Genomic DNA, 15,167 nt, shown 5'->3' on the forward strand with positions numbered 1-15,167 from the left:
CCGGCCTACACCACAACCACAGCAACGCAGGATCCAAGAGAGCCATGTCTGCGACCTACACCACAGCTCACAACAACGCCAGATCCTTAACCCACTGAGCAAGGCCAGGGTTCGAACCCTCAACCTCATGGTTCCTAGTTGGATTCGTTAACCACTGAGCCATGATGGGAACTCCTGATTATCTGTTTTTAATGTATTATAATATCTCCATATCTATCTATCTATCTATCTATCTATCTATCTATCTATCTATCTATCTATCTGTCTGTCTATCTATCATCTATCTACCATCTATGCCATATAGAATGGTTTTTGAATGTAGACAGGGTAATAACTACTAAATAACCTTAGTAACTTAGTATTTTACATATTAGCATTTTAGTTCATGTGTTTTTATGATTCAGTGGACATGACTGAATTATATTTAAATTCTATGAAATTGAGTCACACTACAACAGGTCTACCATAGGAGAATTTAATAGCATTAACTGTCTTACAGGAGACATCCTTATGTTATCAATAATTGGATGTGTCATGGTATCATTTGGGATTATATCCACTATTAGGAGACATAAGGTTGCTGTGTTAATCCATTTAAATTATTTTTGCACTCTCTGCACATAGAAACTCTTACCTTTGAGCAAAGCTGTCAGGATGGCTAAATCAATGTCCTGGTGTCCTTCTGATCCCATCCGAAATACTGTAATCTGCAATTGAGACAGGTCCATTAGCAACATGTTTTTTCCCCCAAAAGAAATTAAATCAATGAGACCATATTTGAACGCCGACTATCTTAATATGTATAAAATAGATTCTTTCTCTTTTGCTTTTTAGGGCCGCACCTGCAGCATATGGGAATTCTCAGGCTAGGGGTCGAATCAGAGCTCCAGCTGCTGGCCACACTCACAGCCACAACAATGTGAGATCCGAGCAGAATCTGCAACCTACACCACAGCTCACGGCAATGCCAGATCCTTAACCCACTGAGCTGGGCCAGGGATGGAACCCGCGTCTTCATGGATACTAGTCATTACTGCTGAGCCACAATGGGAACTCCTAAAGTAGATTCCTAGCCACAGGGAAAGCATACATAGCAAAAATTCAGTTAGAGGGCACTGCAATTCTTTAAGAGGGTGATGTCTCAGCAGCCTCCAAAGAAAAACCTCATTAGATAATTATATTGATGATGGTTACAATTTCTGAAATCAGAGACAAAGGAAAATGTCCCTTTCAATCATTTCAGTTTTAGAATTAAAACGTGCCAGATTTACAAAAATGTATGTCATCATTTAAACTATGAGCTGAGAAATTAAGTGTTTAAACACAGCTAGTTAGTGTGCCCTTCAGTAAATGGCCCCACCATGTGGGCATGTGTGTTTGTGTGTATATGCACGTGTGCAATTAGCCATCACTACACTTACTCCTTTGCAATACTTATTCAAGGGTTTCAATATTGTGATACCTCTAGAACTTTCAGTCCTCTTGACAACCTTAAACCCTCTTGAGAATGACTTAACAGTACGTCCAGGTTGTAAGAAGAGGGAGGCAGGCAATACAACAACATTTTCTCCTTTTAATTCAGGGGAGAAAATTATTCTCTGGGGATGGTAATGGGGAAGAGAGTACAGAAGTAGCAGTGAAGGATTAATATATATTGGATTAATATGAGGCCCCCAAATCATGCTTAACAATAATATTTTTCTTTCAAGTCAGAGGGAAGCTACTTAAGGAAGCCAAATATGAATATTATATTAATTGAATTACTACTGTACTCAACTACTTCAGATTTCAAGTTTCTTTATCTGTGACACAGAAAAATAACAGGACTTGCCTATTTCTAACTACATAGGAAGTAAACTTTATAGGATTTGCTAATATATCATTCTAAGTTCTGCCACCAAGATAAACAGAATTTATGTGATAAAGGCAACTGGAATTACAGACTGGCAAATCATTAGCCTTGGAAATCTAGTCCACTGCCCAGAGATAGAGTAATTTGCCTAAGATCAACAACAAGGTAGAAGGACAGCTATGATTGAATCTCCCCTTTTTGTCTTATGCCTTAAACACTGGGAAGAAGAGAGGGAAGGAACATGATCATTGGAGCACCTGACTAGTCAGGTGCCTGACTCTTTCTATCTGTTTACGTCCCTGAGTCAGAGCCTGGGATGAGTGTAAGGCAGAGATTACAAGCTGAAACGCTTCATAGGCCTTTGAAGTGAAAACCGTTCAAGTCATAGAGACAGCCAGGCAAAGTCCATTTACGCAGTTGGCTCACAGGCCACAGTTGTGATCCCTATAGGGAGGATGTCTGCTCCCAGCTACACTTGCACTGAGATCCGTTTCTGCATAAGCACAGGTTTGGCCAAAGTGCCATCAGGATGTTCTTCCTAACAGATATGAACACCTCTGCAGAATACACTTGGGAGATGAGAGGCAGGTCTCTGTTTTAAACTCAGAAAGGAGTGCTTGAATTGGGAAGACAACTTGCGGTCCCCTGGAGAAAGAATCAAGGGGCAGAAGTGGACTTTTGGCTAAATCTTTGACCCTTTATGACAGACCTTAGGGCTGGCTAAGGTCTGAAAGGTATTATGTGCTGACTGGTAGCAAACTGAGGACTACCAGGATAACATTTGAGCTCACTGTTTTAGAAAGAATTCAGAAATGAGGCATCAAATGGAATTCCTTAAACACCTGACCTACTTGTTCTGCAGATGCCTAAATTTCACTGCCTTCAGAGATCCCACTTCAGATGCAAACTCTTCTGAGGCAGTAAACAGATAAATTGATTCACTCTGAAATGAAAGATTTTCAGCCTTTCTTATAAACAGCTTTGAGGAGGGGGAAGGAGGGTGTACAGTGTGGAGTTGCTAAAGGATTTGGGGGTGGAGGCAAAGGTAACATGGATATGTGTGCTGTCATTTGTCAAGGAGCCTGAAATGGCATTGTGCTTTGGGGTTTCCCAGTTTTTCTGGAATTGTCAATCTGTCCATACCCCATCCTGCTGTGCTTGGAACAAATGAACCTAAGAAACCTGGAAAGAAGGAAAGACACCACCCAGGAGAGACTGAAGGATCCCAAAATGCAATTTATTTCCTAATTTTGCCTTGAGTTGACCTGAGATGGGATGTGTCCATCACTACTCTAAACTTTTTTATTTGAAATTAAACATTTTTTAAATATCAATTACTCAACTTATATGTTTTCCTCAGAGAAGAAAAGTCCAACAAGAAAATTAGAGCCATCATTTCAGACCCCCAGGGTTGGCAACAAACAAACAAACAAAACAAACAAAACAAAACAAAAAAACCCAGGTATTCTTAAATATTCCTGGGGATGTGAATCAAAACAGTAGTTTGGGAATATGATAGAATGATGTAAAATTCCCTGGTTTTGAAGTATTATTCTTTAATAGAAATTAGGAAAATATGATTTTCTAATATTTAATTGTGAGTCTTTGCAATTATGTTTTTAAGTGAGGTTGGTACATGTTACTATTCTTGCCTGGTTTTGGTGTTAGAGTTGCACTAACTCTTCAGTATGAATTGGGAAGCTTTTTAAATTTACTTATGCCCCAGAATAGTTAACGTAACAAAAATTCTCCTTCTGGCAGATTTAGTAGAATGTTTATAAACAATCTCACACTAAAGCATCTTTAGGGATAGGTAACTGATTAACTTTATAAATTTTTCAACAGTTCTTAATCAATTCAGATTTTTGGTCGCTTCTAGATTCAGTTTCATATATTTTCCTATACAATCAAACATTTCATCTAGATTTTCAAATTTACTGGTATATGGTTAAACATAGATCTCTCTTATTACTTAAAAAATTTCCTTTATGCAGAGAATTATAAGGTAACTTTTTCATTCCTCTTTATTTTTCACTTGGTCAAAATCAATATCATTTCAAAGAATCAGGTTTTCATTTTTATTGGTCAATATTATTATTTACCATTTGAAATTATTATTTTCTGCTCACTAATTTCTTCTATTTTGCTTCTCTAGCTTATCCTAGAAGTTGATCTCTTGGTCAATTTATTCTTATTCTTTCTTGTTTCTAACAAATACATTTAAGATTACATGTCTCACATTTTAATGTACATTATGTCATGTTCATCCACTTTTAAATATATGCAATTTATTTTCTCTTACTTAAAATTGTTTTTAAGGGCATTCCCATCATGGCACAGGGGAAATGAAACCGACTAGGAACCTTGAGGTTGTGGGTTCCATCCCTGACCTCGCTCAGTGGGTTAAGGATCCAGCGTTGCTGTGAGCTGTAGCATAGGCCAGCAGCTACAGCTCCAATTAGACCCCTAGCCTGGGAACCTCCATATGTCGTGGGTATGGCCCTCAAAAGATAAAAAGACAAAAAAAATTGTTTTTAATATTAGAGTGTATATATATGTGTGTAACATTTCATAAACATTATTTTGTTTTGAGAAAAGTGTTTATTCTCTATTTGCTCGGTACAGACTTCAATGTTATATATATATATAGATTATACTTACTATTTTTTATTCAAATACATATTTATTTTTTATTGCTGACAGGCATGTCAAAAATCTCCTATTATCATTTTACATGTCACAATTACTCCTTGAAAGTAAACACTCTGCTTTCTATGTTTTAAAGTGTTTTAATAAATGTGTAAAAGGTTCATGACAATTCTTGGCAGATTTAACTTTTAATCAGTATATAATAACTCCTCTTCCTACTTAATGCTGTTGCTTTGTATTATATTTTGTTTCATATTAACCTTGTAATTGCCACATATACATTTATGGGGGATTAGGATTTATCTGGTATATTATTCCATCTGGTTATTTGTCACTTTTATGTGGTCACTTTGCTTTAGGTATATATCTTGTAAATAGCAAGGCTAGATTTTTTTTTTTCCCTAAAACTCAAACAGAATCTCTCGCAAAGGCGGAAAAGAATTCAGCTATGTTTAACGTGATTACTGATTTTTTTTTGCTTTATTTCTTTCATCTTATGTTTTTTATTTTCTAGATCTTCTTATCACTCTCTTTGTACACCTTTCTTTTCCTTTAAAAATATCTGCATTTGCATAGATAATACATACTCATGGCAAAAAGAAAAAAAAATGACGAAGGTATAAAGAGATACATAGTGAAAATTAAATGTATTACTTCTGTCCTCAGTTTTCAGCACCCCTTGACAAAGGCAACCAGTATAACGAATTGCAGAGATGTTCTACACATAGAAAGACGGAATTGCACGCAACTCCCTTTCACACAAGTGTTGGCAAGCTTTACACACCACTTCATACTTCACTCTTTTTCACATAACAGTCTATCCTGGAGAACAGTCCATTCAGCCATGAAGAGATAGGCACCAGTATTTGGTTGCCTAATGTTTCACTATATGCCTGTACTTCTGCTAATGAACATGTGGGTTGTTCCCAATCTTATATCATTATTAACACCACGGCAGTGAAAACCCCTCTATACACACGGCTTAGTATACCTGTAGAATAAAATTTTTACATATAGAATTTCGTGGCCCAGTTAATCTGAGAGAAATTCTTTAATTCTTTACCCTGATTCTTCTCCCAGACCTCTCATTTCCTGCCCTTTTTTTTTTTTTTTGATCCTGTATGGTAAATGAAATAACTTTTTACCTTCGCAGTATATATTTTTCCTCCTATAATTATTTTAAATCTTTAACTTATATAGCTGCTTTTTATATTCCAGAAATGACTCAAAATCTCTTGTTTCCTAATATGGTACCCCTTTTCATCTCCCTCCATGCTGAACTCTGATAGGGATTTAAGAAACATGTTTTGTTTTGTCATTTTATCTTTGGGATTTGAAGGGCAGTAAGGGAGATAGGCATGTGTGTTCATTCTTTCAAATCTCACCAATGTAAATTTTAATAGAAAAAAATTTAAATTAAATAGAAGTTATTAATAAATTTTTTCCTTTTTTTTTTTTTTTTAGGGCTGCATCTGTGGCACGTGGGAAGTTTCCTGACTAGGGGTTGAATTGGAGCCGCAGCTGCTGGGCACAGCAATGCCAGACTGAGCTGCATCTGTGACTTAAGCAACAGCTCACGGCAATGCTAGATCCTTAACCCACTGTACGAGGCCAGGGATCAAATCTGCATCCTCGTGGATACTAGTCAGGTTCTTAGCTCGCTGAGACACAATGGGAACTAATCAAATTATTTTATAGGCAATTTAGTAAATAAAGCCTGACTTCCCTTATAAAACTGGTATTCTCAACATGTACCCTAAAAGTAATTCTCAGATTTGTTTCACATGATGGGTTATTTTGTCAAAACACTATGAAATACAGGGAGATTAAAGTGTTCTTCAAGATTCAAAACAACAAACATCAAACATTTTTGTTCAAGAAAACAACCAACTTTCCTCCTAATTTAGTTTGACATTTTATGGCTCCAGTTTCCTTGTGGACAAATTGCCTTAGCTTGGATGGAATTCTAATTCTCACATGAAGGGAAGCTCAATCTTTCAAAATGACATGGTTTCCCTAGTCTCCGCCCCTCCATCCTGTCTGCCAACCCGCTTTTCCACTTTCTCATTGTCATTTTACATGCTCTTCAAGGTCAGAAATCAGGAATCACCCTCACCCCCTGCATAGGACAGATGCATTGAACGCATCTTTAATTGAGCCTCTCTGCACCAGAGTTGCTAGGGACAGAGCAGTGGACAAAACTACAAACAATTCCTGCCTTCATGGAGCCTACTTCTGGTACATTCTAGTGAAGAGATAAAGAGGGAAAGTGAGTGAATATATGGCATGTCAGACCGTGGAAAATGCTCTATAGTGGTGCTTCTCACTATTTACTTCCTTCTCTGTCCTGTCATAGCTGTTGTCCAGCCTGTAGCATCTTAAATATTGTGGTCATTTCTTTACTGGTCTTCCTGATTCTGGCTCTTCCATCCTATTCTTCATGCAGCTCTTCAAGCAATTTTCCTGATTACATAGACCTCCTTAGTAAATTTTTTATTGACCTCAATTGCTTAGGGCACAAAGCTAAAAATTCTTAGCAGAAAATGCCAACATTCCACTCCTTATTATTCCTTAGTCTTGTCTCTTGCTGATATATCTTCACTGCCATGTCCTTGCTTCCTCTCCCACCGCCACAGCCATGACCTGACCCCACACACCTGATGCCCTAGTTGTGCTGAATGACTTGCTCCTTCCAGGGACCCTGATGTTGCTTTTAGCCTCTTAGCCTTTGTTTATTCTGTTCCCTCTTTTTGGAATATCCTTCCCTCTGCTTGGTGAACAAACTACAAGACTTTCATTGACATGTGCCACCAAAGAAGCCTTACTTCTCTTTGTGCCCCTATTACACTCTGTACGGCTGTCTAGCATATCACTTTAACCCTTCATTGCCCTTATTTGCACCCAGGCCTCTTTGTTGTAAAGAGAGGTCCCTTTTCAGGCAGGATTGTTAGTCCTTGCTCAGGAAATATTTCGGTGGATCATTATTACCAAATAGTTGTCTGGGAAACTGGTTTGGAGAAACCAAAAAGTAAAAAGTAGCACATTCCATACAAAATGATAACATCTAAAGTGAATGGGCCTGCTAGGCTATAGATCAAGAATATATTTCAAGTGTTAAGAGTCAATTTTAACAAAAGAGTCTATATTATATGATAACATCATGTCATACATTTTGTGACAGAAACTGGGCTGCCTGAGTTTTAGAAATTATTGAGGCTTAGTATGAATATGACATTTTTGAGATATAGGTAACACCAATGAACCCAAAGTATGTTTCCCCACAGTATGTGAAACTTGGTGCCATGTGGATTATACCATAGCCTAGAAAAATATTCGAAGCAAGATTATGGAAAAATGAAAAAAAAAAAAAAAAAACAGAAGCATGGAATTGATTTGGAAAAAGATTTTTTATGTGAAGGTGGTTTGGTTCATTTTCTGGGTAGCAAACAAATAAATTCACCACCTAAATAACAAAAGAGAGTATACGTGGCTGAATTAGTCTTGGACTTTCACTTCTAATACTCAGCAGGTGCCACAGTTGAATAAGATGAGGGTTTAAAAAATACATTGGGGGAGTTCCCATCGTGGCGCAGTGGTTAACGAATCCGATTAGGAACCATGAGGTTGCGGGTTCGGTCCCTGCCCTTGCTCAGTGGGTTAACGATCCGGCGTTGCCTTGAGCTGTGGTGTAGGTTGCAGACGCGGCTCGGATCCCGCGTTGCTGTGGCCCTGGCGTAGGCCGGTGGCTACAGCTCCGATTGGACCCCTAGCCTGGGAACCTCCATATGCCGCAGGAGCGGCCCAAGAAATAGCAAAAAAAAAAAAAAAAGACAAAAAAAATACATTGGGAAAATTAAATTGACTCCTTTTCAAGGTGTCTATTAATGGAGCTTAATTTGTGATTTATATTTATGCCACAGTGAGCAATAAATCTATGAAAGTAGACATGGAGATTCGGGTTGGCTTTTGAAAATGAAAATAACCATGATAGTAAACTGAAGGATATCTATAAGCTGCAAAGATACTTTGGCTCAATCTATCAAAAATAGAAAGGAACATTCCACAATCATTTCATGCTGTGTTGGATATGGAACAGATGACATCTGAGTTTAACAAATGGTTTGTAACATTTCTGAGAATTTTAGCGAAATACATAGCTATGCAATAATCAGTAAAGTTCCTATGATTTTTTAGAAGTTTAGAAAAGTCCACTATAATAATGTTAACCAATTGGTTTAAGGACATTAAACACTCCACATCTGGAAATTCCTTAAAAGAAACATCTCTAAAATGTTTCCTATCTATTCATTAAATTTCTTAATAAAATCTGGAGATATGTTTCCTGAGGTCGGGAGCACAGAGAGAGAGAATTAGACTCACAAGTAATTCAGTCACCACAATGCAGTGATTTTTAAAAATTATCAGCTTAGGAGTTCCCATCATGGCTCAGTGGTTAACAAATCTGACTAGGAACCGTGAGGTTGTGGGTTCAATCCCTGGCCTCGCTCAGTGGGTTAAGGCTCCCTCATTGAGCTTTGGTATAGGTCTCAGACGAGGCTCAGATCCCACGTTACTATGGTTGTGGTGTAGGCCGGTGGCTATAGCTCTGATTAGACCCCTAGCCTGGGAACCTCCCATATGCTGCGGGGGCGGCTCTAAAAAAAATAAATAAATAAAAATAAATAAAAATTAAAAATTATCAGCTTAGCAGAACATTTCCCTGACGAATTACTAATATCAAGAAAATCTGAAATAATTGAGTGATTAATAGAAAAATGCAAAAACCCATGCTCATCAGGATACAGAATGATACAAGATCTCTAATAGGGATCTAAACAGGAATCCTAGTTGGTAATAAAAGGCCTTTAAGCAGATCCTGGATTCACTTTTCACTTTGGCACAATCAAAGGTCACCCACGTGGTACAGGGAGGAGAAAAATGCGGCTTGATGAATGACATACTATGCATCTAAAGTGCACTCCTATTTGATTTCCATCATTTAGGAAATTGAACTCCATTTGGTTCACAAGTTTTTTTTTTGTCTTTTTTAGGGTTGCTCCTGAGGCATATGGAAGTTCTCAGGCTAGGGGTTGAATTGGAGCTGCAGCTGCTAGCCTATGTCACAGCCACAGCAACACCAGATAGAGGTGCATCTGCAACTTATGCCAGCAGCTTGCAGCACCACCAGGTTCTTAACCCACTGAGTGAGGCTGGGCATCGAACCTACATAGTCGGGTTTGTTACCACTGAGCCACAACCAGAACTCTAATAAAAGTCAATGTTTTGCCTAAAGTATTGGCTTCTAGAAATGAGCATGCTGATTTGTACAGATGAAGGGAGAAAATCAGAGGAAATTCCAACACACCTAGAAATGACCAAACCGAAGATCCATGGAAAGTGACATTCAAAATTTTTGCTAGAAAATAATTATCAAGTTAAGTTCAATTATTTGTTATCAAGTTCCATATAAACTATATGTTGACTTTCCATGTGATACTTTTAACAAGACTCACAGTTCCACACTGAGGTGGGTGAACAAAAGGTGATGCTATAGAGATAAAAACTGGATGAAATTAATAGAATTCCAGTGTGTTCTCCTTTAAAAAGACTGTCATGTATGAATTTACACATTAGAAAAGATCAGTGAGGAGTTCCCATTGTGGTGTAGCAGAAATGAATCTGACTAGCATCTATAAGGATGCAGGTTTGATCCTTGGCCTTGCTCAGTGAGTTTTGCATTCGGTGTTGCAATGAGCTGTGGTCTAGGTCACAGGTGCGGCTTGGATCCCAAGCTGCTATGGCTGTGGCTGTGGCTGTGGCTGTGGGCTGTGATGTAGGCCCGCAGCTATAGTTCCGATTTGACCCCTAGCCTGGGAACTTCCATATACCACGGGTGCAGGACTAAAAAGCAAAAAAAAAAAAAAAGAGAGAGAGAAAGAAAAGATAAATGATTATTTGACTTTTAAAAGGATGTTTTATTATACAATGGATTTGCCAGTTTATTTTAAAGGTGTCTTCCTTTTATCTGCAGTGTCTGATTCCACGTAGGTCACTTTTTGTGATGGATTGTCTCAGAGATTAAAGCACACCCACACTAGTACTCAGCTTCATGCTCTCTCCAGGGATGTTCATGCATGAACAATTTGGCAATTAATGCAGAGAGCCAACACATGGAGGAGGTTTGGCTTTTTTTACTTCAATTTTTTACTCCCTTTTCTCTCCTCCCACTGTAATCTAAGAACACTAGAGTTTGTTTCTCTCTCCAAAAAACGAAATTCAGAGGTCACAAACCCATCAGTTACGATATAAGAAAATTTTTTTATTATAAAAGCAATGTATGTCTATCATTAAAAACTATAGAAAGTTCATAAAAAGTCAAAAGAACAATAATTTCCAAAACCCCAAGTCCTACCAAAAGAAAACTACTGATGATAAAATTTTGGCATATTTCTTTCAGGTCTCTTTCTTTTCCTTTTTTATTTTTCATAGGCAGAGTATGTATATACGTGAATGTGTGGGGAGGCATATTTGTGAAGTACTATTTTGTATTTTCATTTTCTTTTTCATTAATATTACAGCTAAGCCCTTTCTTGTATTATTGTGAACTCTTGAAATACATAATGTTTAATATCTACAGAGTATTTTGTCCACCATAGATGTGTAACTCTCATTTAATAAATACCTCTACTGTTGGCAAATTACATTGTGTTAGATGTTTGATAAAAATAACGATGTGATGAATATCTTTGTATATAAACCCTGCTCTATATTTGCCATTCTGTCCTTAGGATAGAGTCCAAGAAGCTGAGGGCTCTTGTCACAAACCGTCTCATAGCTAGAAATGAGCATTTTATAGAAACACATAAATTACATAAAAAGCTATTTGCAGTGAAAGGAAGCTTGTGTTGTCTTTAAACCGGATTCCCTGTAATGGCCTCCAAGCCTGTGAGTGAAAGTGCTAAAGTCAGAGAAGCAGCTTTAATAAAGATGATTGCACCAATATCATAGTAGGGATGGGCACGTGCACAGGCTGAGGGCAACCTTCACAAGCACAGACAAAGGAGCTACAAGCAAGATAAACAGTTGTTGCCTCTCTATTTGCACCAGTACCAATCACTAGGATACACTGTAGCTCTTATTTTTTTGGAAAAGGGGTCTTAAAATATAGATGGACCACATCGCTTTCTCCCAGTTTTACTTTCCCTATTTTGACTTTAGTCCTTTGATGCTGTATGTGTCCAAGGGCACTGCTGGCTCAAATAAGTGGATGGTGCAACTGAAATCATGTGGTGAATATGAGCTTTGGATACTGTTGGTCTATTTTTGTTTTTGTTTAGTTTGTTTGTTTTAGCATGTAAGTCATGGCACTGTAAGGAAATTGTTAAATATAGGTCAGGAACTCAATCAAGGCTCCCTAGATCCATATCCTTCACAGTCTAAAGAGCACTTTGTGATCCCACATTGACACATAGGGATAATAGGAAAAAGTGGCCTAGCTGACTTTATGAAGGCGGAAACAGGAGACAGGCTAAACTCCTCAACTACTAATTCTTTGGGGAAAATTTCAGTAGGCATTCGAGGGCACTGTAACTGGATGACAACCTGTCACCTACTATCTCCTGCTTTCAGTTCTTTTCCTGACAACTGATATTACCTCTTTCATTTATTATATAGCCGAGTGATGTACCTCACTGGATGCCACTGTGAAAGATGCCAGAGGTACACCTCATGGTCTTGGCTAACTGAATCAAGAATATTTCTCATCTACTATCTTGTCAGCCAACCAGATGGGTGAAAACTCAGTTCAACCCAAGGTAATATTTTCCATCTCTCAGGAAGGACATTATTGAGTTTATGTGCATTTTCTTAACATATTTAAAAAATAAATAGATATCTCTCTGAGGAGAATATGCAGGACCACAGATGGTTCTTATAGGCTAATACCATAAGGCCTTTTTATTAGGTTGTAATAATTTTTTTGGTCATTTTAAGGCCATGCCCATGGCATATGGAAGTTCCCAGGCAGGGCGGTCGAATCGGAACTGCAGCTGCCAGCCTATACCACAGCCACAGCAATGCCAGATACTTAACTGGCTGAGCAAGGCCAGGGATCCAACTTGCATCCTTGTGGGATAGTAGTTGGGTTCATTACTGCTGAGCCACAGTGGGAACTCCATATTGTAATAATTTTAAGTGTCTTATTCTTCTTTTTTCTCTTGGCCACTCTCAGAGCATGTGGAAGTTCCTAGGCCAGGGACTGAACTTGTGCTGCAGTTGACACCTGTGCCACAGCTGCAACAATGCCAGATTCTTAACTCGCTGCACCACAGGGAACTTTCTTTAGTGGGCTTTTTCGGGTGGATTTTAATCTTATTTTTTCATCATCACAGGATGAAACTACATCTTTTTCTCACAATTATCAAGACATCATATACTTCTGCAGCCCAACTACTCCTTTGATTGTGATCCCTCCAAGAGAAAGAGTGCCCAGAAAGCATCACAGAGTGCTACAAACCCAAGTTCTTTCATCTTCCTTCTCAAGCCAGTCCAATTTTCCTGGCAATAATCCTGTTGATAGTTTCCAAGGTTGGTAGACCAGATACCCTTGGTTCAGCCCTCTGGGAACCTGCCAACCAGGAGGTCATAGTACTTGTTACTGGGTACATCTCACTCTTTGCCTTGGCTAGGGCAACCCTGAGTCTTAGCCAGTGAGTAAAGTCTTTGAGGGTAAGGAGAATAACATTTTGGAATACGTTTCCACTTTAGGAAAAGATGTATTTTACATCTCCTTCCCTTTCTGCCCAACCATAAATGACACCTGAAATGGCTAGCAGACGTTTGGTCCTGTTCAAAACGTCTTTAAAACATTTGGTCCATGCCAAAAGTCCTTGGAGTTTGGTCCTATCCAAAACATCCATGAGCATATTTGGTCCATGCCAAATAGTTTGTACAGGACCAGACATCAAGGGCCTTTTGGCATGGACCAAATGTCTTATTAACCAAGTATTTTATGACCATTTTGGACAGGGCCAAATATCCTGAAAGGTTGGAACACGCAGCTTGAAGGTAAGGCATGTGAGCTTACTGAGGATGGGGATATACTTTCTTCCAGGCTTGCTTTCTGTACATTGCCCAGTAGAGCAGTGAAAGAGAGCTAGTTAAATAACATTTACATCAGAGCCTGTGAAACATTCTGCCATAGAGGGTCAGGGGAAATGTTTTGGAGGAAAATGCCCATTTCAGCCTGTGTGAATGTCTTCATATTCCTGAGTTTTCTTTGAATGACTGACAAGAGGAGGTCAATTTCACATGGCAGATGTCTCACCTCAAAGGGATCTCGGTCTAATCACCTCACTTCTCTGAATCTTGGTTTTACCATCTACAAAACAAACAAACAAACAAACAAACCACTGACTTGTGATCACCTGGGTTCTTTTTTAGCTCTAGAGAGCACAGAATATTTTTCTTCATGCTCAAAATTGAAGAAAAATCAGCATTCGGGGTATTTAATAGGTTTGGCTTTATATCTGATGCATTAGTTGTATCCCTGTTGTTCCCTCAACAACATCCCTAAGCAGGATTGGATAGTACCATATGAACATCTTGTTTCCATGCTATCTTATCTAAGCTGTTCATTAGCTTAGGGAAAATTAACATTTTTAAAATGAGATATAACTGGCATATAACATTTTATGTTTAAGGTATACTATATGTTGATTTGATACATCTGTATATTGCAATGCAATCACCATAGAGTTAATCATGTGTTTTAGTTATTCTACTTCTGAATTTATACCCAAAGGAAATGACAGCAGGATACTGAAAAGGCATCTGCACTTAATGTTACTTGTATCATTATCCAAAATAGCCAAGATATGGAAACCCCTAATGTCCATCAACAGATGAATGGGTAATGATGTGCATATAGATACACAATGAAATAGTTTCCGGCCAAGAGAAAGAAGGAAATCCTGCCATTTGCGATAACATGGATAAACCAGGGTTGAGGGGCATTATGCTAAGTGAGATTTCAGACAGAGAAAGACAAATACTGTATAATATCACTTACAGGTGGAATCTAAAAGAGCCAAACTCATAGAAACTAATGACCATTTTTGAATGTTTCCCTTTTATGTTGCTGGCCTGTGGTATTATACTCCCTGTTTCATACCATGCATACCGTATTGTTAATACTTAGCCTATTATACACTTAGCTCTTATGCTTTTGAAAGTGGATAAGTGGCACATGACAACTCTTCCCCTGTTCAGGAAAGCTGTTACTCTCAGGCTTAAAATATTTTATTAGTGCCTGTGACTCAAGGAAACATCTAACCCCCTTACTGTGAACACTGAGTTCTCATCTTTCCTAGCTCCCCACAATTCCTGACACACAGATACATTTTATGATCTGTCTTGGAGAGGAAGGACTGTGTATGGACTATGAGCTTTAGACTCACACAGACTTAAAGTGAATTATGGCAGTTACTAGAGGTGTAAGCTTAGGTTACTGCTTAGGCGCTACTGGACCTCTTTGAGCCTCAGTTTCTTCCTATGTGAAATAGGTATAACTCTCTCTCTTTTTATTAAAGGATATTATAAAGTTTTGTGTGGAATCATCTTTTAAAATCATACCGCATAGTCTCTAGTATCTCGTACGAGCTCACAA

At 38.3% G+C, this 15,167-nt stretch overlaps 1 protein-coding gene across 2 annotated transcripts in view; it reads right to left on the bottom strand.

The window, feature by feature from the left end:
* Positions 1-15,167, bottom strand: part of TRPM3 (transient receptor potential cation channel subfamily M member 3) — a 529,690-nt gene that overhangs the window by 133,924 nt on the left and 380,599 nt on the right. Inside the window, exon 10 of one of the 2 annotated variants that reach the window (XM_047767762.1) lies at positions 635-707. In XM_047767762.1, coding sequence (XP_047623718.1) covers positions 635-707 — 73 coding nt within the window. Of the gene's footprint in view, positions 1-634; positions 792-15,167 lie in introns of those variants that run through there. The other variant, XM_047767760.1, reaches the window with a different exon arrangement.

The sequence above is a fragment of the Phacochoerus africanus genome, chromosome 2 (genome assembly GCF_016906955.1).
Source record: "Phacochoerus africanus isolate WHEZ1 chromosome 2, ROS_Pafr_v1, whole genome shotgun sequence".
Lineage (NCBI taxonomy): Eukaryota > Metazoa > Chordata > Mammalia > Artiodactyla > Suidae > Phacochoerus > Phacochoerus africanus.